The sequence below is a fragment of the Martes martes genome, assembly GCF_963455335.1.
Source record: "Martes martes genome assembly, chromosome: X".
Classification (NCBI taxonomy): domain Eukaryota; kingdom Metazoa; phylum Chordata; class Mammalia; order Carnivora; family Mustelidae; genus Martes; species Martes martes.
Window position 1 is genome coordinate 55,865,087 of NC_137897.1, and position 27,245 is coordinate 55,892,331.

The window sequence follows — 27,245 nt, forward strand, 5'->3', positions numbered from 1 at the left end:
AGGAAGCCACTGAAGGATTTTTTTTTTAAAGGTTTTATTTATCTGAGAGCGCGAGAACATGCACGAGTACAAGTTGGGGGTGAGAGGCAGAAGGAGAGGGACAAGCAGGATCCTCAGCAGGAAGCCCCACGTGAAACTCGATCCTAGGACCCTGGAATTGTGACCTGAGCTGAAGACAGATGCTTAACCAACTTAGCCATGCAGGCACCCTGACACTGAAGGATTTTTAACAGGGAAAAAGACACGATCAGGAATGCCTGGGTGGCTCAGTCAGTTAAGCGTCTGCCTTCAGCTCAGGTCATGATCCCAGTGCCCTACGATCCAGTCCCCCGTGGGGGAAATCCTTGTGCAGCGGGGAGTCTGCTTCTCCCTCTGCCTGCAGCTCGCTCTCTTTCTCTCTGACAAATAAATAAATAAAAACTTTTTTAAAAAGACATGATCATCATATTTGTGTGTTAGAAGCATTGTTTTTCAGGCAACATGGAAGATGTATTTGAATTGAATGAGACTGATTATGAGAGTATCGACAATATGAGTTGGAATCAGGTGGTGATAGTGGGAATGAAGAAAAGGAAAGAGGTAGAACTCATATCTGATTAAATATGGTAGTAGTAGAGAATACTGCTTAAGCATGTATGTGAGCTAGGGACTTAAGCTGCCTGGAGTTTGAATTCCTGCTTCCTAGCTGTATGGCCTTGAGCAAGTTACCCAGTTTTCCTCATCTGTAAAATAGAAATGATAAGACTAAAAGCCACCTTTGGGGCTTTTGTGAGAATTAAATGAAACAAAATATGTGCGAATAGTAAGTGTTCAGTAACTATTAGCTGTAATTAGTATTTGAGGGGAGAGGAAAGAAAATGAAAATGACTCCTAGATTTCTGATTTAGGTAACTAGTTGGATGCTGGTACCACCGATCAAAATTGGAATTACTCAAAGAAGAGTAAGTTTGGGAGGGAAGATCATGAGTTCCATTAAGAAAAATCTGGGGTGGGGCGCCTGGGTGGCTCAGTGGGTTAAAGCCTCTGCCTTCGGCTCAGGCCATGATCCAAGGGTCCTGGGATCAAGCCCCACAACAAGCTGTCTGCTCAGTGGGGATCCTGCTTCCCCCTCTCTCTCTGCCTGCCTCTCTGCCTACTTGTGATCTCTGTCTGACTTGTGATCTCTATCTGTAAAATAAATAAATAAAATCCTTTTAAAAAAGATAAAGAAAAGTCTGGGGTGTCTGTAGGACACCCAGGTTGGAGATGTCTAGCAAGCCGCTGGAAATACTGGCCTGGAGCTTGAAGGTGGGGGAAGGGTAAGATAAAAAGATTTGGGAGTTAGCATACAGTGCAGAAAGAAAAATGTGAAGAGGCAAGAGCAGAAGATTTGAAAATTGGTGAAGCGGGAGTGTCTGGGTGGCTCAGTCAGTTAAGTGTCTGTCTTTGGCTCTGGTCATGATCCCAGGGTACTGGAATCAAGTCCCACATCATGCTCCCCACTCAGCAGGGAGTCTGTTTCTCCCTCTGTCCCTTCTTCCCGACTTGTGCTCGCGCTCTTTCTTTCTCTCAAATAAATAAATAAAATGTTTTTTTTTAATTGGTGAAAGCAGGCAGTGTTGATGAGAATGTAAATCCATGCAGTTTTTCTAGGAGGCAAATTGGCAGTATGAATTGAAAAAAACTTTGACCTCAAGAAACTTGTAATACTGGTTGTCTCTGGAGAATAGGAGTCAGGGATGGCGGGGAGAGTTGTTTTTCATTTTCATTGCCTTTGTGTTTAAGTACTTTTGTATTTAAAGAAAATTTTTAATGTTATTTACAGAAACTGATGACTTAAAAATTTCACTTCCAATCATTTATCCTGAGAAAATTATCAGTTACATAAAGATAACAATATATGGAGCTTGTCTTTAAGAGTAAATAATTGTCATTTTTATGCAATGGAATATTTTTGTAGCCATTTTTTTTTCTAGCTTGCAAATGGGTTTATATGGTGAGTCTCACATAGGAGTAGTGGGTCCTATATTTTACAGACTTTGTATCTCAGTCACTTCCTATATAAAACAGTCTTTTGTATAAATGGCCAAATTCAGGGTTCTCTTTTATAGCCATTTAAAATGATGTTTTATACTCACTGATATGGAATGATGCCCACGAAAAAGGGAAAAAAACTGGTAGTATATATTGTGATGTGAGACCACCGGATATGATATATATATAATTCTTTTTTTTAAGATTTTATTTATTTATTTGACAGAGAGAGATCACAAGTAGGCAGAGAGGCAGAGAGAGAGGGGGAAGCAGGCTCCCTGCTGAGCAGACAGCCCAATGTGGGGCTTGATCCCAGGACCCTGAGATCATGACCTGAGCCGAAGGCAGAGGCTTTAACCCACTGAGCCACCCAGGCGCCCCAATATATATAATTCTTAAAGACTGGAAGGATATAAATCAAGAGGTTAGTAGTGGTTATCTCTTTGTGGTGAGGTTTCAGTTGAAATTTATGTTTTTATTTATAATTTTCTAAAGGGTCTGATTTTTACATATGAACATATATTTTGTAATCAGAAAAAGGAATTTCCATTTGTGAAAAATATTAAAGGGTAGGCACAGGAAGAGAAACTTGTGAAGGAGACCAGGAAGAAATAGTCTGAGAAGCAGAATGAGAACCAGGTGACAATAGTGATCTGAAGGGGAGGGATAAGGAATTTTCCAAAAAGAGCGAGCAAGGAGGTAGTTACAGTGTTTAATACAGTGCAATGGTCAGGTAATATAAGGCCTGGGAACTGTCCACTACATTTGACAACTGCTTAAATGAGAGCAGTTTCAGTGGAGCATGAGGGATAGAGCCCAGATGCCTGTGGACTGAGAATCCGATCAGAGCTGGAGAAGTGGAAATGTTTAGTAGAGACTATTCTTTTGAGAAGCTGGCTAAGAAAGAAATGTGGTAGCTAGAGGGCAATGCGCTGTTAAAAAACGGTTTGTTTATTTAAAGGGAGAAGAGACTTGAATATGTTTAACAGCTGGGGGAGAGGAATTTCATACAAAGTGGGAAGTTGAATAAACAGGTAAGTGAAGGCTTAAAATCAAACAGTCCTAGGAAACTTGTACAAGTTAAATTCATAATAAGGTGTAAATACATGGTCTTTTCTCTAAAGAAAAAGACTTGATGGTGGGGAGAGAGTAGAAGGTACTGGGCTAATTAAATCCTTTGCAGTAATAACAGATAACAGCTGTTACCAGCTGGCGCACGAGCGCATGCACACACAAACACACACTTTTTTTTTTTGCTTTTCATGAGAGGCACAGAGCTTCACAGTTACCAAGTGATGTTGAACAAGGCACAGTTATCCTCTGTACCTTAATCATCACACCAAGAAAAAGAAATAGCCCAGTCAAATGTCTTGGCAAACAGGTGACATCAAAACTCAATGTGAGCAATACCCATTTTTCTCTCTTTCAGGTTTCCTTGATCACACTCATTCTTCGCCAGGAGGGCAGACTGGGGTGGGGGTGGGGGACACAAAAGACAGAGATTTAGGATGCTTAAATTGGAAGAAATCTTATTTGTTCATCCTCCTGCCCATGAGGAATATTGTACCTTAATCAAATGCCTATCCATGTTCCTGCTCATAAATTTTTCCAAAGGGAGATTGCACAATCTCCAAGTCCGTGTTATGCAATCATACTGACAAGAAGTTCTCTCTAGTCTTTATTCAGACTGTCCCAAGGAAATAGCAAATCAAAAGCCCTTATAATTCGGGGTGTTTGTGTTCTTGGGAACACGGGTCTGGAACTGCAAGGAGGGCGTAGGGGGAACGCCTGAGTGGAAAAGAAGTAATGCAGTGAAGAAAACCAGAGAGCAGCACTCATGACGCACAATTTGTACTTCGGGGAATGTGGATCCAGAGTTTAGCCGCCTTTCTGTAGAGCCCTGCTCTCTTTCCACACACACCTATCTAGCTGTCCACTAACATTATTGACTTCTCCCCTTCCAGAAGTTCATTTAACCCTAAGTTCACCTGGCGACTCCCTATGGGCTAAGTCTCTACTTTATTTATTTTGAGTTTTATTTTTTTAAAAGATTATTTATTTATTTATTTGACAAAGAGAGAGAGATCACAAGTAGGCAGAGAGGCAGGCAGAGGGAGAGGGGGAAGCAGGCTCTGCTGAGCAGAGAGCCCGATGTGAGGCTCGATACCAGGACCCTGAGAACATGACCTGAGCTAAAGGCAGAGGCTTAACCCACTGAGCCACCCAGGCGCCCCATAAGTCTCTACTTTAAATCCCTTCTGAGAGTTGTCAGTTTCCTCCCTATGTTGACAAAGTGTTCTTGAAATACTCAGCTTGTCTACTTAAGTTGGTGATTATATTTATTTTACTAAAGCCTCTCTGGATCACCTAGGGGTGAGGGCAATTTGGGGGAAAATGATGAGGCCTCAGTGTGTGAGCATCTGACAGGTTTATCCAGGGTTGCCAAAGACAATGCTTTAGCCGACATGGGTCTGTCCTCCAGCTTCTGTACAGATGTTTGTTAATCATATAATGAATTATCCAGCAACAATAAGACCTGGAAAGATAATCATGTTGCTGTTAGTTAGTCTTCTTCCCTTAATAAAAGCTAACATTTATCGAACACTTAAGTGCCAGGCACTCTTTTAAGTATTTTAGATATTTTAACTCTTATAATCCTCAAAACAAGCCTATGACATAAGTACTATCTTTATATCTGCATTTTATTTATGATGCCCAGACAGATTAAGCAACTTGCCCCCAAATCACACAGTTAATAAGTGGTAGAGTGAAGATTTGTACCCAGACAGCCTGGTTTTGGAGCCCAGGTCTTTAACCAGCCTCTCGACAAAGAATCTTTTAGCCCTGTATGGCACCACAAAGGGGATAATATGAAAAAAATTAGAAAAGGAAAAAGGAGAGAAAGAGAAAAAGTGCATACGGTGGAAAGGGCTAGAATGTCACTAATAACTGCTCAGTAACATTCTGATTTAAGCTCCTACTCCTGTTGTTCTTCATCTGTTTGGTCTTTAGCTTCAAACTTTTTGTGTTGAATTCTATTTTCTTAATAACTATGAGAACTTCAGGCCTATTTAATACCTGTCCATCCTTCAAAGCCAAGTGCATAGCCTACCTCCTCCTTAAAGTCTCTATATCTATCCAGTCTACAGTAAATTTTAAAATTGTTGCAGACTTACTTTTTATAGACTCATTGTAATGTTCATTTGGCTCTGAGTCGCATTCTTAATTAGCTTTGTGTCCATTTGTGTCTCATCTTACCAACCATACTGTAAACTCCCTAAAGGAAGAGACTAAAACTTCTATTTCTCTTGCATCTTGCATCCCATAATGCCTAACACAGTGTCTTGCAACTAATAGACACAGTAAATATTTGTTGGTTGACTGAATGATTGAAAAATGTCAGAGTCTGTATCAAGTCTTGGTTAACCTATGCACCATTTAGTGAAGAACTATGCACTCAATGTGTACTCAGTAAACATTAACAATGATTACAAAATCATTCAAGAAGTCTTTACGGAGTTTCTACAGTATCTAGAGAACAGTGCCATGAGGATAGAAATGAAATAAATGAACACAGCTTCTACCTTTGAAGAGTTTAGATTGGTTTTCTCTTACTACGCCAATGCATACTGTCTTCCTTCTCTGAATTCTTGCTGCATTTGAAATCAGGATTAGTGATCACTCACTTGATGTCTCCCCCAATTCAACTGTGAGCTCCTTGAGGGAAATGTATAACACTGTGCTGGGAATATAACAGAATCACAGAATTGAAAGGGACATTAGAGCTTTCTCTATTGTCAAACTTCCCATCCAGCACAAGAATCCCTTTTGCAACAGCCCTGATCCAGCTTTTATTTAATTATATGTTCCCAGTATCAGGAATTAACCTATATAGGAAACACAGAAGAAAGATCAGTTTCAGGGGCTAGATAATGAGTTGGGTTTTTGACTACGTGCAGTTTAATGAGATTGTTAGGCAACCAGGTAGAGACAAATAGCTGAAATTCAAGTCTCAATCTCAGGAGAGAGGTCAGGGCTGAAGATAGAGATTTAGGAGTCTTGGCATGCATGTATGTTGCAGTTGAAACACTAAGATTGAGTAAGACTGCCAAGGACAAGAGAAGAAAGCCACCAAGGACAAAGTCTCTGAGAATGCTTCTACCTGGAAAATGAGGAGAAAAAATCAATGAGGTGGAAGAACTGGAAGACAAATGAGAGAGTTGTAAGGAGAGACTGGTCACCAGAGTCAATGGAGGATGGAGCAGTGAAGTTGGAGAGGATAAGACTGATACATTTATTTGATCTGGTAATTAAGAAGACAGACCTTTGGGCACCTGGGTGGCTCAGTGTGTTGAGCCTCTGCCTTCGGCTCAGGTCATGATCTCAGGGTCCTGGGATCGAGTCCTGCGTCGGGCTCTCTGCTCAGCAGGGAGCCTGCTTCCCCCTCTCTCTCTCTGCCTGCCTCTCTGCCTACTTGTGACCTGTCAAATAAATAAAAATCTTAAAAAAAAAAAGAAAGTCAGTACTTCTTCCCTGTTTTCATATACTTCTTAAAAAAAAAAAAGACAGACCTTTGGGGCACCTGGGTGGCTAAGTCTTTTAAACGTCTGCCTTCAGCTCAGGTCATGATCCCAGGGTCCTGGGATCAAGCCATGTGACCAGCGACTTGCTCCCTGTGTGGCAGGGACTCCCTCTCCCTTTGCCTGCTGCTCCCCCTGCTTGTGCTTTCTCTCCCTCTCTCTCTGTCTGTCAAATAAATCAATCTTTAAAAAAGGAGAAGAAGAAGAAGACGATGACAGACCTTTGATAACAATAAAGAGAGCAGTCTAAGTGAAGTAGGTTCTATTTTTACTTAACTCTTGTTGCCCCTAATGTCTGGCACAATGCCTGGCTTAATGCATACTTGTTGAATAACCAAATGAATAGATTGATGAATTGTAGTTCCAGCCAAAAACAGGAGGTGATGGGGAAAACGGAAAAAGTAAACAAGTTACCCTTTTTTTCCCTAAAGAGAAGATGAGTGATAATTTAGAGAAATGTTAAGGTGAAAAAGACAGAAGTTGAGGGCTATGATTTTCCCCCCAAAATATGAAGTAAGCTCATCTAAGAATCTCTCACAGATTCCACTCTCAGTCTGAAGGAGTAAACTCTCAACAGATAGCAACTATAAACTCTGAATAAAACACACACACACACACACACACACACACACGAATGCACGCACACACACACACACGCACACACACATCCCTGAAAATTCCAGACAGTGAATAAAAGCAGGCAGTTATTGGAGGAGGTTGGAACAAGGGAACAGCTTAGGACAAGTTTCCCATTTTTATGGCTTTAGCCTGAGGGCAGACAGCAGCCACCAGCCACACCACTAAAACTACATTAGGAAAACTCATCTTTCTACCCTGAAGAACCAGAGGACTGGGCCTGGGGCAATCACAGTGTCTAGGAAGTGAGGGAATATTTCAGAAAGAGATCCTGAGGAAAGGAACACTAAATAATCCGTATGAATTCTTCCCAAGATTTATCCTGAACCACACATGCGTAGATAGGGCAGACTCAAAGCAACTTCTATCCACGACTAAAACAAACAGAACTGATACTTAAGCTGTCACCCATGACAGGCAAGGCTGAGTTTTCAGTTAGGCTGTAACCAATCTAATCACCTACTGAAACAAATACATCTACACTCTTCAGAGGAATATAACAGTATCCAGAGTCTCCACAACATAACATTCACAAAGTCCTGGAAACCCTGTAAAATTACTCAATATATAAAGAATCAGGAATATGTGACCCATTATTAGGGAAAGGACAATTGATGGAAGCTTACCCTGAGATGATGATGCTTGATGAGGAGAGAAAAATATCCCAGTGATGAATAAAAAGATAGGAAACTTCAGCAGAAAGATAGAAAATATTAAAAAGAACTAAATGGAAATTCTAGAACTGAAAAACAATATCTGAAATAAAAAATTAACTAGATGGACTTAAAAGCAGAGTTAGATAGCAGAGGAAGGAGTCTGTGAACTTGAAGATACAGTAATAGAAAATATCTAACCTGAAGATGAGAGAGGATTGAAAAAAAGTGCACAGAAGGTGCCTGGGTGGCTCAGTTGGTTAAGCGACTGCCTTTGGCTCAGGTCATGATCCTAGAGTCCCAGGATCAAGTCCTGAGTCACTGAGCAGGGAGTCTGCTTCTACCTCTGACCCTCCCTCCTCTCATGCTTGCTCTCTTTCATTCTCTCTCTCTCTCAAATGAATAAATAAAATCTTTTTTTAAAAAGTGAATGGAATCTTGAAGACCTGTGGGACAATATAAGAGATTTCAAATTATGTTGTGGAACAACATAAGAGATTAGATTCCCTGAAGAAGGGGAAAGAAAGATTGGGGTCAGAAACCTTACCAGAAGAAATAATGGTTGAACAATTCCCAAATTTTGCAAAACAGAACAAAAACAAAAAGGCCCAATACATTTACAGATTCAAGCTCAGCAAAGCCCAAGCAGGATAAATATGGAGAAGACTGCACCTATGTGCAACATAGTCAAGCTGCTAATAACCAAAGATCAAGAGAAAATCTTGAGAGGAAAAAAATGCATACTTTAATCATTATAATGATTCCAAAAGCAATGGACATAATCTCTGTTATGATTCCAATAACAATGGACGTCTCCCCATAAACTATGGATGCTCTTTAAAAGACAGTAGAAAACGTCTGTAAGTTGCTGGGGGGAAAATCACTGTCAACCAGAATTCTATGTTCAGTAAAAATATTCTTCAAGAGCAAAGGCAAAATAAAGACACCTTCAGGTAAAAGAGAGTCTGTCTCATGTTTATAAGCCTTTATTCTTGGTGTTCCCTATGTCTAGAACACACCGTTTCTGCTCCAGTCCCTTCCCTATCTTCAGCTTGCCTCATAGAATCCATCCTAATCCCCAAGTCCAAGTTTGATGCTCCTCTTTTATACACCGATAGCCCCTCATATTTCCACAATCTTAGTATTTATCCTGCTATATGTAATTACTTGTTTAAGTGCCCATGAACTCCACTAGACTACATGCTTTGTGATGGCAAGCATTTTGTTTTTCTGTCCCCGGTATGGAATAGGCCCCCAAATAGTATTTACTGACTAAAGGGGAAAAATGTCTGATTCCTAAGTATTTTTTTCTTTCTACCACACGAGGCTGTTATCATGGAGAGAAACATCCTAACACTACTATCAGATTCACTATTATTATACTTTCTTAAACTTTACAGGGAAATATACTTTCTCTGAAAAACTGCAGCTTTCATTGAGCTATCATTAGCTTATCATTACATGGGCAGTCACTGTTTGAGGACAATCTATATGTACTTAACATAGATCCTTGGCAATGAATGCTTGCGAAAATCCTCATTTTAATACTACTTCAACAAATGGCTGGCAATATGGACATGATTAAACTTTGGTACATCCAACTGAAAGAATATTATGCAGATTCTAAAATCATATTTACCAACCTATGTAATCATTTGAAAACATCCTTATATGTTAGGTGGGGGAAAACCCCAAAATACAAAATTATACATATAGTGTGATTATGACAATGTCTTTTTTAAAAAAAAATCTACATAGAATGGGACACCTGACTGGCTTAGTCAGCAGAGCGTGCAACTCTTGATCTTGGGGTCCTGCGTTCGAGCCCCACATTGGCAGTAGAATTTACTTTAAAAAAAAAATCTATGGCTTTCTGCCCTTGGATGCCACGAAGTAAGCATGGTTAAAATCTCCCCTCCCACTGCCATCATGTTCTAAGTCAGAGCCTCCCAAAGAGCCCGAACTGCTGCGAAAGTTCTTCATCCAATGTTTGAGCCTTGAAACAACCGATGAGAGTCTGAGGAGCCATTTTGAGCAATGGGGAACACTTACGGACTATGTGGTAATGAGAGATCCAAACACCAAGCACTCCAGAGACTTTGGGTTTGTCACGTATGCCCCTGTGGAGGAGGTGGAGGCAGCCATGAACACAAGACCACACAAGGTGAATGGAAGAGTTGTGGAACCAAAGAGGGCTTTCTCAAGAGAAGATTCTCACAGACCTGGTGCCCACTTAACTGTGAACAAGATTTTTGTTGGTGGCATTAAGGAAGACACTGAAGAACATCATCTAAGAGATTCTTTTGAACAGTATGGGAAAATCGAAGTGATTGAGATCATGACTGACCAAGGCAGTGGCAAAAAGAGGGAGTTTGCTTTTGTAACATTTGATGACCGTGACTCTGTAGACAAGATTGTCATTCAAAAATACCATACTGTGAATGGCCACAACTATGGAGTAAGGAAAGCCCTATCTAAGCAAGAGATGGCTAGTGCTTCATCCAGCCAAAGAGGGTGAAGTGGTTCTGGAAACTTCAGTGGCGGTGATGGAGGTAATTTTGGTGTGGATGACAAATTTGGTGGTGGAGGGAACTTCAGTGGGCGAGGTGGCTTTGGTGGCAGTCGGGGCAGTGGTGGATACAGTGGCAGTGGGGATGGCTATAACGGATTTGGTAATGATGGAAGCAACTTTGGAGGTGGTGGAAGCTATAATGATTTTGGCAATTACAACAATCAATCCTCAAATTTTGGACCCATGAAATGAGGAATTTTGAAGGAAGAAGCTCGGGTTCCTGTGATGGTGGAGGCCAATACTTGGCCAAACCATGAAACCAAGGTGTTATGGAGGTTCCAGCAGCAGCGGTAGTTATGGAAGTGGCAGAAGGTTTTAATTACTTCCAGGAAACAAAGCTTAGCAGGAGAAGAGAGCCAGAGAAGTGACAGGGAAGCCACAGGTTACAACAGATTTGTGAACTCAGCCAAGAACAGTGGTGGCAGGGCCTAGCTGCTACAGAGAAGACATGTTTTAGACAGTATTCATGTGTATGGGCAAAAAATCTTGAGGACTGGATTTGTGACTAATTGTATAACAGGTTACTTTAGTTTCTGTTCTGTGGAAAGTGTAAAGCATTCCAACAAAGAGTTTTAATGTGGATTTTTCTTTTGCACCCATGCTGTAATTGCTAAATGTAATAGTCTGATCATGATGCTGAATAAATGTGTCTTTTTAAAAAGAAATCTATGGGGGCGCCTGGGTGGCTCAGTCGGTTAAATGCTGCCTTCGGCTCGGGTCATGATCTCAGGGTCCTGGGATCCAGCCCCGCGTCAGGCTCCCTGCTCAGCGGGAAGCCTGCTTCTCCCTCTCGCACTCCCCCTGCTTGTATTCCCTCTCTCACTGTCTCTCTATATCAAATAAATAAAATCTTAGAAAAAAATTAAAAAAAATCTATGTAGAAGGAAATAAATAACACTGGAAAGACATATAGCAAAAATTACTGTAATTTTCACTGGGTGATGGAACTATGGGTACTTGAGATATTTTTCTCTGTAGTTTACCATTTTTCTGGAATAAACAAGCATTACTTCCATAGTGGGTGGGGGAGTCTCAAGGGAGGGAGAAGTCCTCTGGTACACCAGACCGCAATCACAAGGAAAACAGGACTGGGTTTAAGCCTTCCTTCTCTTTAACTTCTATCTTAATGGCCTGATACCACTTACAGATTAACTGAGTGCATGACCTTATTGAAGGATGCTCTAAGACTGGCCCCAGGAAAAGCAGAAAGGGGATCAACAGTGGAAACTGCCAGAGACAGGAGAAAGAGACTAAGCAAAGAGATCAGAGAAAGTAAACATAAAAGAACAGGAAATGGAAGGGGGAAGGGAAAGACAAGACGCTAGGTATACTTTCATACATTGGCATCCATATGAAAAAGAGGATTTCGTGGTGGATCTTTATGACAGGCATAGCTAGCATATTTTCATGTTTATTGTTGTCTGTGTTAAAAGTTTGTGTATTTGTGCTTTGTGCCTCACTATTCCTTCCAGGGTCAGGCTGTATATTTCTTCACCCCACAATGTGCTGTCATATCTGCCTGATGCTGCCAGGGAAGATCAGCTAGACGCTAGATCTGGACATTCTGGAGCCTACTTTGAGAGCAAATTGCATAACCACGTGCCTATCTATGTGAGCTTATAGATTTAGCAAGCTCTATGGGACAGTCAGGAACCTTCTGGGCGATAAAGGAGATCTGGATGGGGATTCATGGTATCCCAGAGGCATTTGTGGAAAACAAGAAAGTAGATCAGTTCTCTCTGGGTCTAAACCCCGTTTATGACACACAACTCAACTAACCGACAACGCTGGCTCATAGCCAAGACTGTTTTTGTAAGATGTTTGTACTCGTCTGTTGATTTCTGTGTATTACTTCTGTCATTTTTGAAGTTTTTACTGGGCTAGTGGGATGACTGCTGGGGTATTTTAGCTTATTAAATGTCAAGTGAGGGTGTTGAGATTAGAAATGAATTTCTACATGGTTTGGCATGAGTATAATCATTCCCAGAAAGGCAGACTTTATGGCAACCTTGTTTTTTCCGTCTGATAATCCATCTTGTAACCCATCTGGGAACTAGGAACATGGAGACTTAACCTTAAAAGAAGGACAGATACAAGATCTTAGCATCATCCATTGACCTTTGGAGGGTGGATGCAATTGTCTTAGAGCTCCTGATCACGTAGTTTGTAGTATAAAGGATTGTGGCTTCCATTATCTTAGGCAAGAGTGTTGTACCATCCAATACAGTCCCCACTAGCCACATGTGACGTTTAAATTAAAGTTAAATAAAATTAAAACTCAGCTCCTTAGTTTCTTGGCCACATTTCAAATGTTGAATAGGCTACCATATTGGACAGTGCAGAGATAGAATATTTCTATCATCCCAGGGAGATCTACTAGACAGCACTGTGAATTGAGGCTCACAGAATACTTGGGGACCAAGCATCTCTGTGTCTGCAGGTCAAGTGACTTATTTTTTCTTACTTCAGGTTGTCTCTTTGCATTGATATGCTCAGAGTAACTAGGGAAGTTGGCGCAGTTTAGCAGACTTGTTAGCCCTCTTTACACACACACACACACACACACACACACACACACGAGAATTCTCCTTTAGGGAATGGCTAAATAAACGTGGCACAGTCATTAAATGGAATATCATACAACAGATAGAGGGAATGAACTCCATGTGTCAATAAGGATGAATCTCAAAAACTTTTTTCGCATGAAAAAAGCCAGTTGCCAAACATAACCATTTCCTGCACACAAAACAATACTACATTTTTCCTACAGAAGAGGATTTTTTTTTTTAAGATCAGGAAGAATATATGTTAAACTCATGACAGTGGTAACTTCAGGGAGGGGTAGGGGTAAATGGAATTAAGGAATCAAAGGAAATTTTAACTGTTTCTGTAACGTTTTAAATGTTTTTTGAAGATTTTAAGTAATCTCTACAGGCAACATGGGACTCAAACTTACAACCCCAAGATCAAGAGTTCCATGCTCTACTGACAGCCAACCAGGGGCCCCTATGATATTCTAAATTTTTAAAGGAAAACATTCATGTGCTACTTGTGTAATTACACTTATTAAAACAGGACACGGATTTATGTACAAAAAATGAATAGAAATATGTAAACATATGGTCATAAAAATAATAAGGGAAGTACGCAAAACTCTAATGCTAATCGTGTTGAGATGGTGGGATCGTGGGTAATTATTTTCTTCTATTTCTCTATTTTTTCAAGAGATTTTATTTATTTATTTGACAGAGAGATCCCAAGTAGGCAGAGAGGCAGGCAGAGAGAGAGGAGGAAGCAGGCTCCCTGCTGAGGAGAGAGCCTGATGTGGGGCTCAATCCCAGGACGCTGAGATCATGACCTGAGCCGAAGGCAGAGGCTTACCCCACTGAGCCACCCAGGTGCCCCCTATTTCTCTATTTTTAACAAGTTTTTTGTCTTGTGGCTGTAATGTTAATACAATAAAATTTTTAAAATAAAAAATGAGTCCACTCTTATGGTGCAGACAGAGTATTATAATGCATCAGGTATAGCTCTTTTTTTTTTTAAGATTTTATGTATTTATTTGAGAGAGACAAAATCCAAGCAGGGGAGGGGCAGAGAGAGAGGGAGAAGCAGGCTCCCCGCTGAGCAGGGAGCCCGTTGTGGGAACTTGATCCCAGGACGCTGGGATCATGACCCCAGCCGAAGGCAGGTGCTCAACCAACTGAGCCACCCAGGCAACCCCTCAGGTGTAGCTCGTAAGAGGCAACTGTCTCTGGTACATAATTAGAGCCAGAAATAATGGCTCAACATCATTTATGTAACAAAATTTAATTGTCCTAGGTGGCAGTCTCCAAAACTCAATTGGTCAACATAAAACCCCATTATGCAGCAAATTCAGAGTGGCAGGCACACGGGGACCCTTCAGTTTCTAAAACCAGGGGTTCCATCGCAATATTTACGAGACTTCCCTTCGTATGCCCAGGCCGCCTGACTGGTAGGTTATGGGCTTTGAAAACTGTTCCAATCACAAAAATCCCTCCTCTGTGGTGTGCAGTGCAGCTTGAAAAGCCGCTTCCTGCAAACAGCCTGGCTTCACCTGCGCCCTACCTCCAGGAAGACACATGAGGTGAACTTTCATGCAAGCAACAGTGCTGGTCAGCCTTCCCGACTCTCAGGCCAGAATGTAAGCCTTGTCACCCAACCACCTGTTCTTCATCTCGCTTCCAAAACATATGGATCCTGCCTCCATCGACAACAGAACATACCAACACTTCTGGCCTTCACCAGAGAATTACAGCCAGCTTCTGAGGTCCTGTCAAAAGGCTGGCTGCGAGCAGAGTTATTTATGGAATATATTGTAGGGGACATTCTATCCATCCACTCCTTTAGGTGGCATTTTAAGTTGTGTCCCCAGATCAAGTTAAAGCGCCAGAAGGTTACATGCCTGAACCATATTAGCTGAGCCCCTGCAGAAATGCTTTAATGTTACACCCTTGGCTTTTAGCCAGGGTAGTTACAAGCAAGGAATATGAAAATCTCTTCTGTGTGTGTTGTGAAACTGTTACTGAGGACATTGTCTTTTATGTTAATCCCGCCTGAGAGATTTCTTATGGAATTTAGTGTCAGCAATGAACCATTATGTAGCTGTTAAGAATTATGATTCTGGAAGACTAAACACGAAAATGTGTTTATGATATGTTCATTGAAAAAAACAAGAACACTAAAGGCTATATAGATTCTCATTGCAGCCATGTAAAATTATTTGTGTCTGTGGGTGAGGACTGAAAGCTGATAGACAGAGATGGAAATTGTATGAGGGCAATGGGATTATAGATGTTTTGCTTTTTCAAAAATGTTTGTTTGCTGTAGTCCTGTGTTTTCAACTGGGAGAAAAAAAGAATTTAGTGACAGGGAAATCTCTGTCCCTCTTGAGGACTTGGTATGTGTCTTTCTTTCTGATAACGAGAATTGTCATGTTCCCCCTTTCTCCTGGCTGCCCCAAAAGGTGGACTTGCACATTAGCTCCTCCTTCCTTGCCATGCCTCTGATGTTCTGTTTCTATAATTTTATGACATTTGTACTTTTTTGGAGGGGGCAAAGTGCCCCCAAGTCCCTTGGAGAAAGCGGCAAAATATAAAACATTTTTCCCACTTTAAAAGTTATACACAGTCATAGGGCGTGCCTGGGTGGCTCAGTCGTTGGGCATCTGCTTTCGGCTCAGGTCATGATCCCAGGGTCCTGGGATGGAGCCCCACATTGGGCTCCCTGCTCAGCAGGAAGCCTGCTTTTCCCCCTCCCACTCCCCCCGCTTGTGTTCCCTTTCTCGCTGTCTCTCTCTCTCTGTCAAATAAATTAAATCTTAAAAAAATATATAAAAGTTATACACAGTCATAGTAAACTGGAAATATGTAAGAAAGTAAAAACGAAAAAGATAACTACTGTTAACAGTTTTTGGCATTTCTTCCCTTTTTTCTTCAAAGTATTTTATTTTATTTTATTTTCTTAAAGACTGTATTTATTTATTTGGCAGAGAGCACAAGCAGGGGGAACAGTAGAAGAGGGAGAAGCAGGATCCCCGCTGACCAAGTAGGGCTCAATCCCAGGACCCTGGGATCATGACTTGAGTTGAAGGGAGATGCCTAACGAACTGAACTACCCAGGCGCCCCCTCAATGTATTTTAAACAAAATTATGAGCATATAGCATGTGAAGTATCACATCCTGCTCTTTTCATGTAATTCTAAATTATAAGCATGTAAAAGATAAAATAAAATAAAATAAAATAAAAGCATATTTTCTTATACTGGAAACACTTCTTGTTGAAAATCCCGGTAAGTATCATGCCAGTGAGACTTTCTTTCTTCCTCCCTCCCTCCCTCCTTCCCTCCCTCCCACCTTTCCTCTCTCTCTCTCTGTCTTTCCCTTCCTTTTTTCCTCCCTCCCTCCCTTCCTTCCTCCTTTCCTCCATCCATCCCTCCCTCTCTTTCTTCCTCTCTTTCTTTCTCTTTCTTTCTTTCTCTCTCCCTCTTTCTTTCTTTCTTTCTCCAGTAGGACTTACAAAGTTTGGAACCATTGAGGCCTGCAGGAAGGAATAAAGATGAAGTTGTATGGGGTGCCTGGGTGGCTCAGTCATTAGGCATCTGTCTTTGGTTCAGCTAGGTCATGATCCCAAGGTCCTGGGATCCAGCCCCATGTAGGGCTCCTTCCTCAGCGGGGGAGCCTGCTTCTCCCTCTCCCAATCCCCCTGCTTATGTTCCCTCTCTAGCTGTCTCTCTCTCTTTGTCAAGTAAATAAATAAAATCTTAAAAAAAAAAAAGACAAAGCTGGAAAATCAGTTCAGGTGAGCCCAAAACCTAAGAGATAAAGCTTTGTGGACCTTATTCCTAAGATGGGGCGTGGTGGGGGGGGCTGCAGAACCAAAATGCATGGGTTTGAAGTGTAACCTCAGCGAAGCCTAAGGCGAAAAGGGCAATCTGGGGTCTTATACCCAGATTGGATATCACAGGAAATAGGATTTTAGAACTAGGACAGACATTAGCTATCATGTAATATAATAGGCTCATTTACAACTGCAGAAACCAAAGCCAGACTTGTGTAGGCTCTGGAGTCAGAAGGCCTGGATTTGTCCCTCTTCTCTGCTACTTAGTAACACCGGACCATAAGTAGATGCCTTTACCCTCTCTGCATCTCGTTTTCCTCTATGAAAGGAAAATCCAGCATTTAACTTACATGCTTCTTGTGTGGATCAAATCAGATAATCTACAAAAAGCACTTAGCACAGTACCTAACATATGATAAAAACTCAATAAATGTTACTTTTTGATAGTACTGTAATTATTAGCATGATTGAACTAGCCAGTGACAGAGCTATGACAAGGTCCCAGATCTCCTGATGCAAGCTAGTGCTCTTCTCATGGTATTGAACTAACTTTCAGGGTCCAGAAAAGGTTAAAAGTTGCCTTGAACTTAGTTGGGGTAGCAACTCAAATCTACTTGGGGCTAAACCTGAAGACTTAAGTCTGGGGTCCACTTTATGTCAAAACACCTAGCCCAGTGTCTGGAAAACAGTACGCTTTTTTTTTTTTTAAAAGATTTTATTTATTTGACAGAAAAAGAGAAAGAGCACAAGCAGGGGGAGCTGCAGAGGAAGAGAGAGAAGCAGACTCCCTGCTGAGCAGGGAGCCTGCCACTCCACGGGACTGCCCCAGGACCCTGGCTGGATCCCAGGACCCCAGCTCAATCCCAGAACCATGAGATCATGACCTGAGCCAAAGGCAGATGCTTTACCGACTGAGCCACCCAGGCACCCCTATGACAGTAGGCTCTTAAGAAAGGTTTGTTAACTGAGAAGTCTCTTAAAACAACGACAGGGTTGGGAGGGTGGTGCTGGCTTCTAAAAGAGGCTTCTAAGTCTTCTAGGAGGACTAGAAATCTTTCACAGAGTCACATAAAGAAGGACTTACGGAAGAGGGCTACCAAAACTATGTACATTCCATGCATGTCTGGGAAGACCAGAGACAAGTAGAGGTGGTGCTCTCTGAGATTCCTGGAACATTCTCGTTGTCACTTTTATTAACCCTTTCGTCTTTCCCCATAGTTACTAGCAAAAACTCCTATACAAACCTGAGGTGGGGGTTGGGTGATTTTTCAGAGCTGGGCAGGATAAGTAAAAAAGTGGCGAAATATCTATCCCAATTCAAATTAATAAAGCCGATTTGGCAACAGGGTTGGGGGGTGGCACCCAGGTAGAAAAGTGGGTGGTGGCAGTGAAGGGGGCAAGAGAGTCAGACCCCCCTCTATGATCTTGAGGAAGAAAAAAAAAACAAATCGTGAATGGGAAGCCAGTTGAGACCATGAACTCTGAGGTTGCAACAGGGGAAAAGGCCTGCCCCCCACCCTGCCCATATCCTGCCACATCTGTTCATAAGTTATTACTATGGTGGTTTGGGGGGGGGTCCTCCAGTTAGTCCCTTTCTCTGACCAATGCCTTTTCTATTTTCTGAGGCTACCTAGCTAACTCTGTCCCTTAACTAATGTATATTCTAAGACACCCACAGTAATAAGGTGAATAACCTTGACCTCTCCAGATACGTGTTTTCAAGTAGCAGTGTTTTTACTATTCCACAGATCCTTTAACTCACCCTTGTAAGTCATCTCCTATAGGTTATGGTCATTTTCATCTTTCCAGGATTTCAAGGTATACACTCATCCCAACACTAAAGACTCAATAAGTATTTGTTGATTGATTTCAGAGTTTTTATAATCTAGCTGGGGACATAATACACCCTCACGAAATGAAAAGCTATGTAACCACAAGCCCAAAATTAAAGAATATAAACTGAGTTCACAGAGGTTCAAGAGGCGGAAAGCAGATGCGTGATGTGTCAGTTTGGGCTAGGCAGGGAGAGCTTCCAAGAGCACCTCAGTTTTGAGCTTTGAATTGGAAATTCAAGGAGGTGATGGACATGAGTTGGTGGAGAGGTGGACCTTTTGAAAGAAACGCACAAGGGAGACAATGCAAGATATCATTCAAACGAGGACAGGTGCCCGCCCCACCCTGTCATTTCCCTGTCTCAGCAGCTCTGCGGGATCAGCACATATCAAGCCACACTGCTAGGCACTACAAAGACGAGTTAAATTATAGTCCCTGCCCCTAGGAGTTTGCTGTCTTAACAGGAAAACTGAGACAACAGCTGGACAGAAAGTCCCCACGGTACATTAAAAAGTTGTTCAAATGTACAAATGTAATGCCCTTCAGTCCCTGGTCTCATTCATTCTACCAGCATTTCTCGAATGGGACCTTGGACTGGGATCACAGAGATACATAAACCTTGCCTCCATCCTAAAGGAGTTTCGTTGAGTGAAGGAGATATACATGTAAAGAAATCATTACTGTACCATATAGTTTATGCTGTAAAACACAAGCCTGCACAAAGTACTTGGAAATGCAGAAAAGGTAGAAGTCCACCTAAGGGGAACAAGAAAGGTTGAATAGGGATTTTCCAAAATAAGAGACTTGGGGAGGGGATGATGAGAGGACATCCCAGGAGATGGAGGGAAAGGTAGAAAAGGACACGCATTTCCGGGTAATAGTACAAACCCCTGACTGGTTGGAACTTAGTGTGCCTAGTGAAGGATGAAGCAGGGAGGGGGGAAGTGGCCTGAACCTGAAGAAACGTGTGTACCTTGCTAGAGAGTTTGAACTTTATCACATGGGCAATAGGGAAAATCAAAGGACGTGTCAAGCAGGGAAATTCTCTGGTCACGTATAAGTGCCATGATCTCAGTTCTCCTGCCTCCTGGCTGTGACTCTGGGAATGGCACTGAATTTCTGAGCATTCGTGTTTTCATGTACAAAATGGGGTTAATAGCAGTACCTAGCTTACACGGTTGATTTCAGGAGCACATGAGCTAATGTATGTAAAGCAATCAGCTCTGCGCCCCCGCACATAGTAAGTGCTCCATACATTTTAGCTATTATTACCGGGAGTGTTTCTTAGAAGGATAACTTTTGTTGGCAGCATGGAACATAAACCACAGTGGGGGAAAAGACTGATGGCAGGAGGTCCGATTAAGATGATATTGCAATTTAATCCAGTGACAATTAGGGTCTGGAACTGGGATCTGGACGGGATAAGTTAAAGAGATGAAAAGGTGAGACGGAAGTCTAGCTTGGAACACTGGGCAGATCAGGACAACTGTTAACCAACTTCAGAGATAAGAGTAGCCAGAGTATAGGGGTGTGAGTGCAAGAGCAGATAAAGCGTTCCGTTTGGGACCTGTTGAATGAGAAGTGAAGCCGCCCAAGATGGGAACCTGCAGAATATCAGTATTTCAGGGGAGGCCAGAAGAGCCAGTGGAGAAAAAGGATTGGTCAGCGATCACACTGTCACCGTGAATTGCATACGGGGGGTGTGGGGAGGGGGGTAGAGGAGACACTATCGCCAGCATTTGTTTAAGTTGCACTAGTCCTTCACCCAACTACCGAACAAGCATACAGCCCATTTTCTGGTCCGTTCTCGGCTTCTTGCCTCTCGGTTTTCTGATTCTTGTAGAGACCGCGTTTTTTTCTCCTCCTGCCCTCTGTTCACGGAAAGAGGGAAAGGTCTAGCGCCTCGCAACACGGTCACCTAGGCGACCCGGAGTCACACGGGAGAAGGTGGGGAGGGGGGGAAAGGAGGAAAATGACTTTTAAAGAAAAGAAAAAGTCCGCGACGACCTCTAATAATTAAGGTTCCACCTCCCTATATCCTGCCACGCCGCTCTCCAACCGCCCTTATCGGGCTCCTGGCCGCGAAGTAAGACGGGAAATGTAGTCCCATAAGGCCGACCAGGGTGGCACGACTGAAAAACTCGGTTTCCCAACCGGCTCTCGAAGCGCGTGCGCAGATGGCTGCCCGGGCGAGTGGTAAACAGAGACGTCAGGCGGGGGCTGCTGCTCCGAGCAAAACAAAAAGGGAACCCGGGGGTGGGGGGGGGTTGCTGATTGGGGAATTGGTGCGGGAGAGAGGCTGGGGCCGCGGGGCCGCGGGTCCTATTAAGAGTGGAGGGCAGGGAAGAGGCGGGGGGAGGGGCAGCTAGGGGAGGGGCGAGTGACGCGGGGGAGCGGGGCGTTGGGGAGGGCAGTGATCCGGGTGGAGGAAATTTGGGAGGAGTGTCCGGGGGGCAGCAACTTAAAAGGGGGAGGGAACTGCGGCTAAGGAGACGTTCGGTGATGGGAGCGCAATGTATGAGGGGATACAGTGCCTCAGGTTTAAAAGAGCAGGAAGCTGAGAGGTTGGAGAAAAAGTGTCTTCGCTAGGCGGAGGTTACAGGTGGTGTCTCGGAAAGAGCTCCGAGGCTGTCCGCTTGTAGTCGAGAAGACGATCGGAGAACTGTGTGGAAGGGACAGCTTGGGGGCTAGCGTCCTGGGGCGAGGGGGGAAGTTCGCGACTTTCTGAGGACTGGCAGGAATGTGCCTCCTGGCCCTCGGTGCTTCCCCCCTGGGGGGAGGCATCGCGAGGGACGGTGGCAGACTCCTCTGAACGCTGAGCGGCGGAGGTCCAACTCCACGTATGGATCCAAGGAATGAGAATTCAGCCACAGAGGCTGCCGCGATCATAGACCTCGATCCCGACTTCGAACCCCAGAGCCGTCCTCGCTCCTGCACCTGGCCCCTTCCCCGACCCGAGATCTCTACTGAGACAGCTGAGCCGCCTGAGCCGCCCGAGGTGGAGCCAGGTCTGGGAGACAAGGTACTCACGGAGGGGCACTCAGAGCCGACCCTGTTGCCCTCCCAGCTTCCAGAGCCGGCAGGGGGCCCCCAGCCCGGGATCCTGGGGGCTGTAACAGGTCCTCGGAAGGGAGGCTCCCGCCGGAATGCCTGGGGAAATCAGTCATATGCAGAACTCATCAGCCAGGCCATTGAAAGCGCCCCCGAGAAGCGACTGACACTCGCCCAGATCTATGAGTGGATGGTCCGCACTGTGCCCTACTTCAAGGACAAGGGTGACAGCAACAGCTCCGCAGGATGGAAGGTAACTATGACTCCCTTACCTCAGTCCCAATACCATATGCCCCTGAGCCCCCTAGCCTCCTTACTGCCATTCTGGGGCCCCTTTTATGCCCCCACCCCAGGGAGCCACCTTCAAATCCTCAATTACACAAACATTTACTTAGGACATAGTATATGCCGCTGCTCAGGGCTTGATGCTGGAGGATCGCAGATGAATAAGACACTGTCCTTGCCTTGGAGAAAATTGAATTCTCTGCTCACTGCTCAACACTCCCAGCACTTTGGCTTGAGCTGCCCCAGACACTTATTCCCACAGAGAAGTCTTTATCCTATGTACAGCAGGAACTGTGTGGATTCCCCACATGAACCTAGCCTTCCCTCCTCCCCCACCTCCCACCCCAACACCTTTTCTCCCATTCCTGTGGGATTACTTGGATTCCCTGCTTGCCTCTCAATACCTCAGGGTAGAGGTACTGTTGTAGAATGCCTCTACCCAAGAAGAGGCGGTTGAGTGGCCTAGGTGAAAAAGGTGATACTCATGAGGTAAAGTGGCTGCTCTTACGGACCAGGAGGGGAAAAAAAGGGCCATGAGCTGCTACCTGCCTTGGTTTACCCCATAGTGCTAGGAAACTCTCCCTAGTAAGGGGCTATCTAAGTCTGGGGTGGCGGGGGCGGGAGGGAGATTTTTCATTTACCATTGAGGAATAATAGTTATGAAAAAAAGAGATAGGGTCCTGACCTGAGAGCACAAGGTTGGGCGTTCGCTTGACCTTCCACGAAGAAACTGTGAGGAAAGATCTTGCTAGATGCTCTGAAAACTTGTCCAGAGGAATATGGGACTCTTAATCACGAAATGGGGGAGCTTCGGCCCCTTGGCATCTTGCACCCCCATAGGTGGTGAGATCAGCGTAGTAGAGAAGGTTGAATGAGCAGAGGGTCCTCCCCTAGGTATAGGAGATCGAGGGATCAGATCTGCACTATCCCTAGGAGATGGGCTGGACACAAAACAGGACAGCTGACTGAGACCCTTGGCACTATTTCTGGGTAGACTGCCACGCCACAGTCTCAGCTCCTAAAGAGCTTCCCTCCCTGGACCCAGCCTACACAGCTGTTTTTTCTTTTCCCTTACGTTCATTTTCCCGGGTGGAAGAAATAATCATGAGTTGTTAGTTATGCTGTGGGAGTGTAGTCCCTCCTTATAATGTACACTGATGGGCGGATTTTTAGTTTACAAAGTAGTTTTTATGTTTTTTTGTTTTATTAATCTTCACAGCAGTTCTGAGATTCCACATTTTACATATGGGGAACCTAAGGTATAGAAAGGTCAGGAAACTTGCCTGATATCAGTAGAGCAAGGACCTGAACTCAGGTCTAACTAGAAATCATATCATCTTTCTGCTAGTCTGTGAGGCCCAAATTCTCTTCATTGGAATGATGGCGAAGCCAAATCAGGCTGAGGTTGGGGCCTCCCAGCCTCTGACCCACCCCCCACCGCCTCCCTGCCCCAAGGGGTAAGCCTCAGGGCCTGAACTGGCTCCTCTGGTAATGTGCCAAGATTACTCCAAGCCCACCAGGGGGTGACCCTCACTTAGAACAAGAAAGCTTTGTTTAGGTGGCTTGGGGGAACAATTAGGAGTCATCCCCCCCACCCCACTTCCAACAGGTGAGAATTCTAGGCTTCTAGGGAGCTGACCTCTCCAGGTAGGAGGATGTACTATGGACTAGTTCTGAGGTCTAAAGAAGAGGGGTTGAACAAATGGGCCTCATGGGTACCAGTGTAGAGAGTGGAATGGATCTTCTCAGTAGAGCCACAGCTGAAGGACAAAAAGGGGGGAGGTCCCAGTGCCAGAAGTCACGGGGGTGCTCGGTTACTGAGGCTGGACGGTTAATGTCTAGATGGACAAGTGTCTGTTCCTTCAAGGAACGAGGAGTACCAATGCAGCCGGGGTAGTAGCCGTTCCTGAAGTGTCCCAGGGAGACAAGGAGTTCTTTGGCTACAGAACTCTGGAACATGAAGCTACTTCAGCATCTCTCCCCAGGCAGAGGGTCTCCTTATCTGGAGCACCAGTCAGAGCCTCAGCCTCCTAGTAGCTCCAAGCCCTTCTGGGCTCCTCCCAAGTTTCTAAACACCAAAGAGCTCCATGTGGGAGGTCAAATGCCCCTAAGGTTGGAGATCTTAGGCACAAATTCCTGAGGAGAAGTAGGGGAAAGGAGGTAGGACAGAGAAGGAAGGTTGGGGGGGGGGGCACAAAAGGATGGTGTAACTAGCCTGGGGCAACCAGTAGAAAGAAGCTGCTCTGGGGGCTCAAGAAGCTGCCAATCTCGGCTCCCTGGGCCCCTGGGAAAAAAAAACTTTATCTCTAGCAGAATATCAGCAGTGAGGGAGGAAGGGAGAACAGAGGGGAGGGAAGGAGGGAGGGAGAAGGTGCTTCCAGTACCCAAGGCGCTCCAAAGCTGATAGAGCCTCAAGGGGAGGCTCACTATTGTCACCCAAGGGCCACCCTCCAATAAGGCAACAAGGTGCTGATTATGTGCTGGGAACCTGGCACTCCGAGCACACGCTGTTGAGGGCTGCCGGACTGGACAACATGATCTGTGCCGCGGGCGCATATACTCCATGAGACTAATTATGTGAAATTGAAAATAATACAATATAGGTTGGGTAAGATTGTGGGGAACAGATTAAAAATACCATGTGAGAGATTTGGCTGCAGAAGCCAAGCAACCACTTAACAGAAGAGAGGGGACTTATACTTGGTCTGAAGGAAGGAGCAGAATTTACAGAAGGGAGATCCTCCCTGGGACGAGGAGGGAGGGAGAAGGGAACGTTCCTTGTGTATCTGAGGCACAGAGAGGAGCCTGGCCTGAATGTAGTTGAGCCCATCTGCCCAAGGACTGGGAGGAATGAGGAAAAAAAAGGGCGGGGGAGGATTTTCAATTCCTATGGAGAGCTGAGGCTCAAATGCCCCATGGGAAGTAGAGTGCCTGCTCCCCTGGGGTTCCAGCCGGTCAGCCTATTCAGAGAACTGGCTCAAGACGGCTGGAGACAGGGTGGGTCAGTCTTGGGCTGGTGTTAGGCCACTGTCCCGGAACTCCAAATGAGCCTACACTCAAGGAAAGAGGTTGTAGCCATGGAATTCTTTCCCACCTAATCCCAGTTCTTACGGAATCAGGACCATGTCTCCCCAGTAAATGCCCACCAGCGCCAGACAGCTCCCCCAGAGACCTGGGAGAAATGCAGTGCTGTGAGCTTTTCCAGAGCGGGCCCAGTGCCCTCAGCAGTAGGTTGTTAACTCAGCTTGTCTCCTGGGCCCTTGTGCAGTGAAGTCCGGAGCAGCAGAGGCCGAACATCTTGTCTTTGGGTGGGAACTGTGTATGGTCTCCCTGCCCCTCCTCACTCCCCCACCCCCATCCCTACCTTTGCTTGCTTCCACCCCACCCCACCGCGGGGTGGGGGGGGTGGTTGATAGCTCTGGGTTTCCAGGAATGCCCCTGCTCTGTCCCAGCGTGCTTTGAGGCGGAGCCACTGGCCACTGGCCTCCCTGCACGTACCTCATGCTCCCTTTCCCACTGCCTCTGCCCCCTCCAGAACTCCATCCGCCACAACCTGTCCCTGCACAGCAAGTTCATCAAGGTTCACAATGAGGCTACTGGCAAGAGCTCCTGGTGGATGCTGAATCCTGAAGGAGGCAAGAGCGGCAAGGCTCCCCGCCGCCGGGCAGCCTCCATGGATAGCAGCAGCAAGCTGCTTCGGGGCCGCAGCAAGGCCCCCAAGAAGAAACCTGCCGTGCTGCCAGCTCCACCCGAAGGTGCCACTCCAACGAGTCCGGTTGGCCACTTCGCCAAGTGGTCAGGGAGCCCTTGCTCGCGAAACCGTGAGGAAGCCGACGTGTGGACCACCTTCCGTCCACGAAGCAGTTCCAACGCCAGCACGGTCAGCACTCGGCACTCCCCCATGAGGCCAGAGTCAGAGGTGCTGGCGGAGGGGGAGATGCCAGCCTCTGTTAGTAGCTATGCCGGGGGTGTCCCTCCCACCCTAAATGAAGATCTCGAGCTGTTAGATGGGCTCAATCTCACATCGTCCCATTCCCTGCTCTCTCGGAGTAGTCTCTCCGGCTTCTCTTTGCAGCATCCTGGGGGGACGGGGCCCTTGCACACCTACAGCACCTCCCTCTTCAGCCCAGCAGAGGGGCCCCTGGCAGCTGGAGAAGGGTGCTTCGCAAGCTCCCAGTCTCTGGAGGCCCTGCTCACCTCTGATACACCACCACCCCCCTCTGATGTGCTTATGACCCAGGTAGACCCCATTCTGTCCCAGGCTCCAACACTTCTGCTGCTGGGGGGGCTGCCTTCCTCCAGCAAGCTAGCCACGGGAGTCGGCCTCTGTCCCAAGCCACTAGAGGCCCCGGGCCCGAGTGGTCCGGTTCCCACCCTGTCTATGATAGCACCACCTTCAGTCATGGCAGGGCCTCCCATCCCCAAACCGCTGGGGCCTCCTGTGCTCACACCCAGTACTGAAGCTGCAGGCCAAGACCGAATGCCTCAGGATCTAGATCTTGACATGTATATGGAGAACCTGGAGTGCGACATGGATAACATCATCAGCGACCTCATGGATGGGGGCGAGGGACTGGACTTCAACTTCGAGCCAGGTAGGACACCTCTTTGTCCATGGTAGCATCTCACGGGCTACAGCCACTCCTAGGTGCCCAGCTTGTGCCATGATCTGAGCCAGAGGGGGCTTTAGGACAGGTTGGTGGGGGGGGGTGGCAGGAGCCCCTGGGGAATGGGAGGGAGGGTGTCCTATGAGAGAGGGCACCCCTCAGCAGTGCCCGCCCCTAGCAGCAGCACAGGAGAGATGGGGGAAGGGCTGTCTCTTTGTTTTTTGGGGGGGGTGGACCTTAATGGTGGAGAGTTGTCATGCCCCAGATGACCCTCTTACCTTGTCTCCCATCTCTCCTTCCCACAGATCCCTGAGCCATGGCTGGAAGCTTTGTCCTCCCCTGCTTCGGTGGTGGGGCCAGGCGTGCCTCTTTAGCCACTCTTTACCCTTGACCCCTCCCTGGGAATTCGGGACCCTGCTTTAGAGCTAGGGTGGGGTCTGCTCCCACGGGTGTTGAGGAAATTACAAAGATAAAGCTGCCCCATATGGGAACCATGGAGGGAGGGAGGGAAGGGGGTGGGGGAAAGGGAAGGGGTTTCTTCTCACTGTGCCAATTAGGGGGTGAGGCCCCCTCTTAGGAGCCATCCTTGGCTCCCTCCATTCCCACCCCCCTAGGTTTTACATCAGGGGTGGGCAATGCTGTTGGAAATGTGAAG

The 27,245-nt window shown here is 45.5% G+C and overlaps 1 protein-coding gene and 1 pseudogene across 2 annotated transcripts; both read left to right on the plus strand.

Moving 5' to 3' along the window:
- The first annotated feature begins 9,808 nt into the window (after nt 1-9,808).
- On the plus strand, nt 9,809-10,773 carry LOC308337635 (heterogeneous nuclear ribonucleoprotein A1-like; annotated as a pseudogene). The gene has a single exon. The product of its transcript is annotated as a heterogeneous nuclear ribonucleoprotein A1-like (transcript).
- A 10,377-nt stretch (nt 10,774-21,150) lies between these two features.
- On the plus strand, nt 21,151-27,076 carry FOXO4 (forkhead box O4). Its single transcript, XM_080795790.1, has 3 exons — nt 21,151-21,951; nt 25,519-26,578; nt 26,896-27,076. Exons 1-3 carry the CDS (start codon nt 21,490-21,492, stop codon nt 26,901-26,903), a joined length of 1,530 nt encoding a protein of 509 aa, XP_080651916.1. The 5' UTR covers nt 21,151-21,489; the 3' UTR covers nt 26,904-27,076.
- Nucleotides 27,077-27,245: the final 169 nt, after the last annotated feature.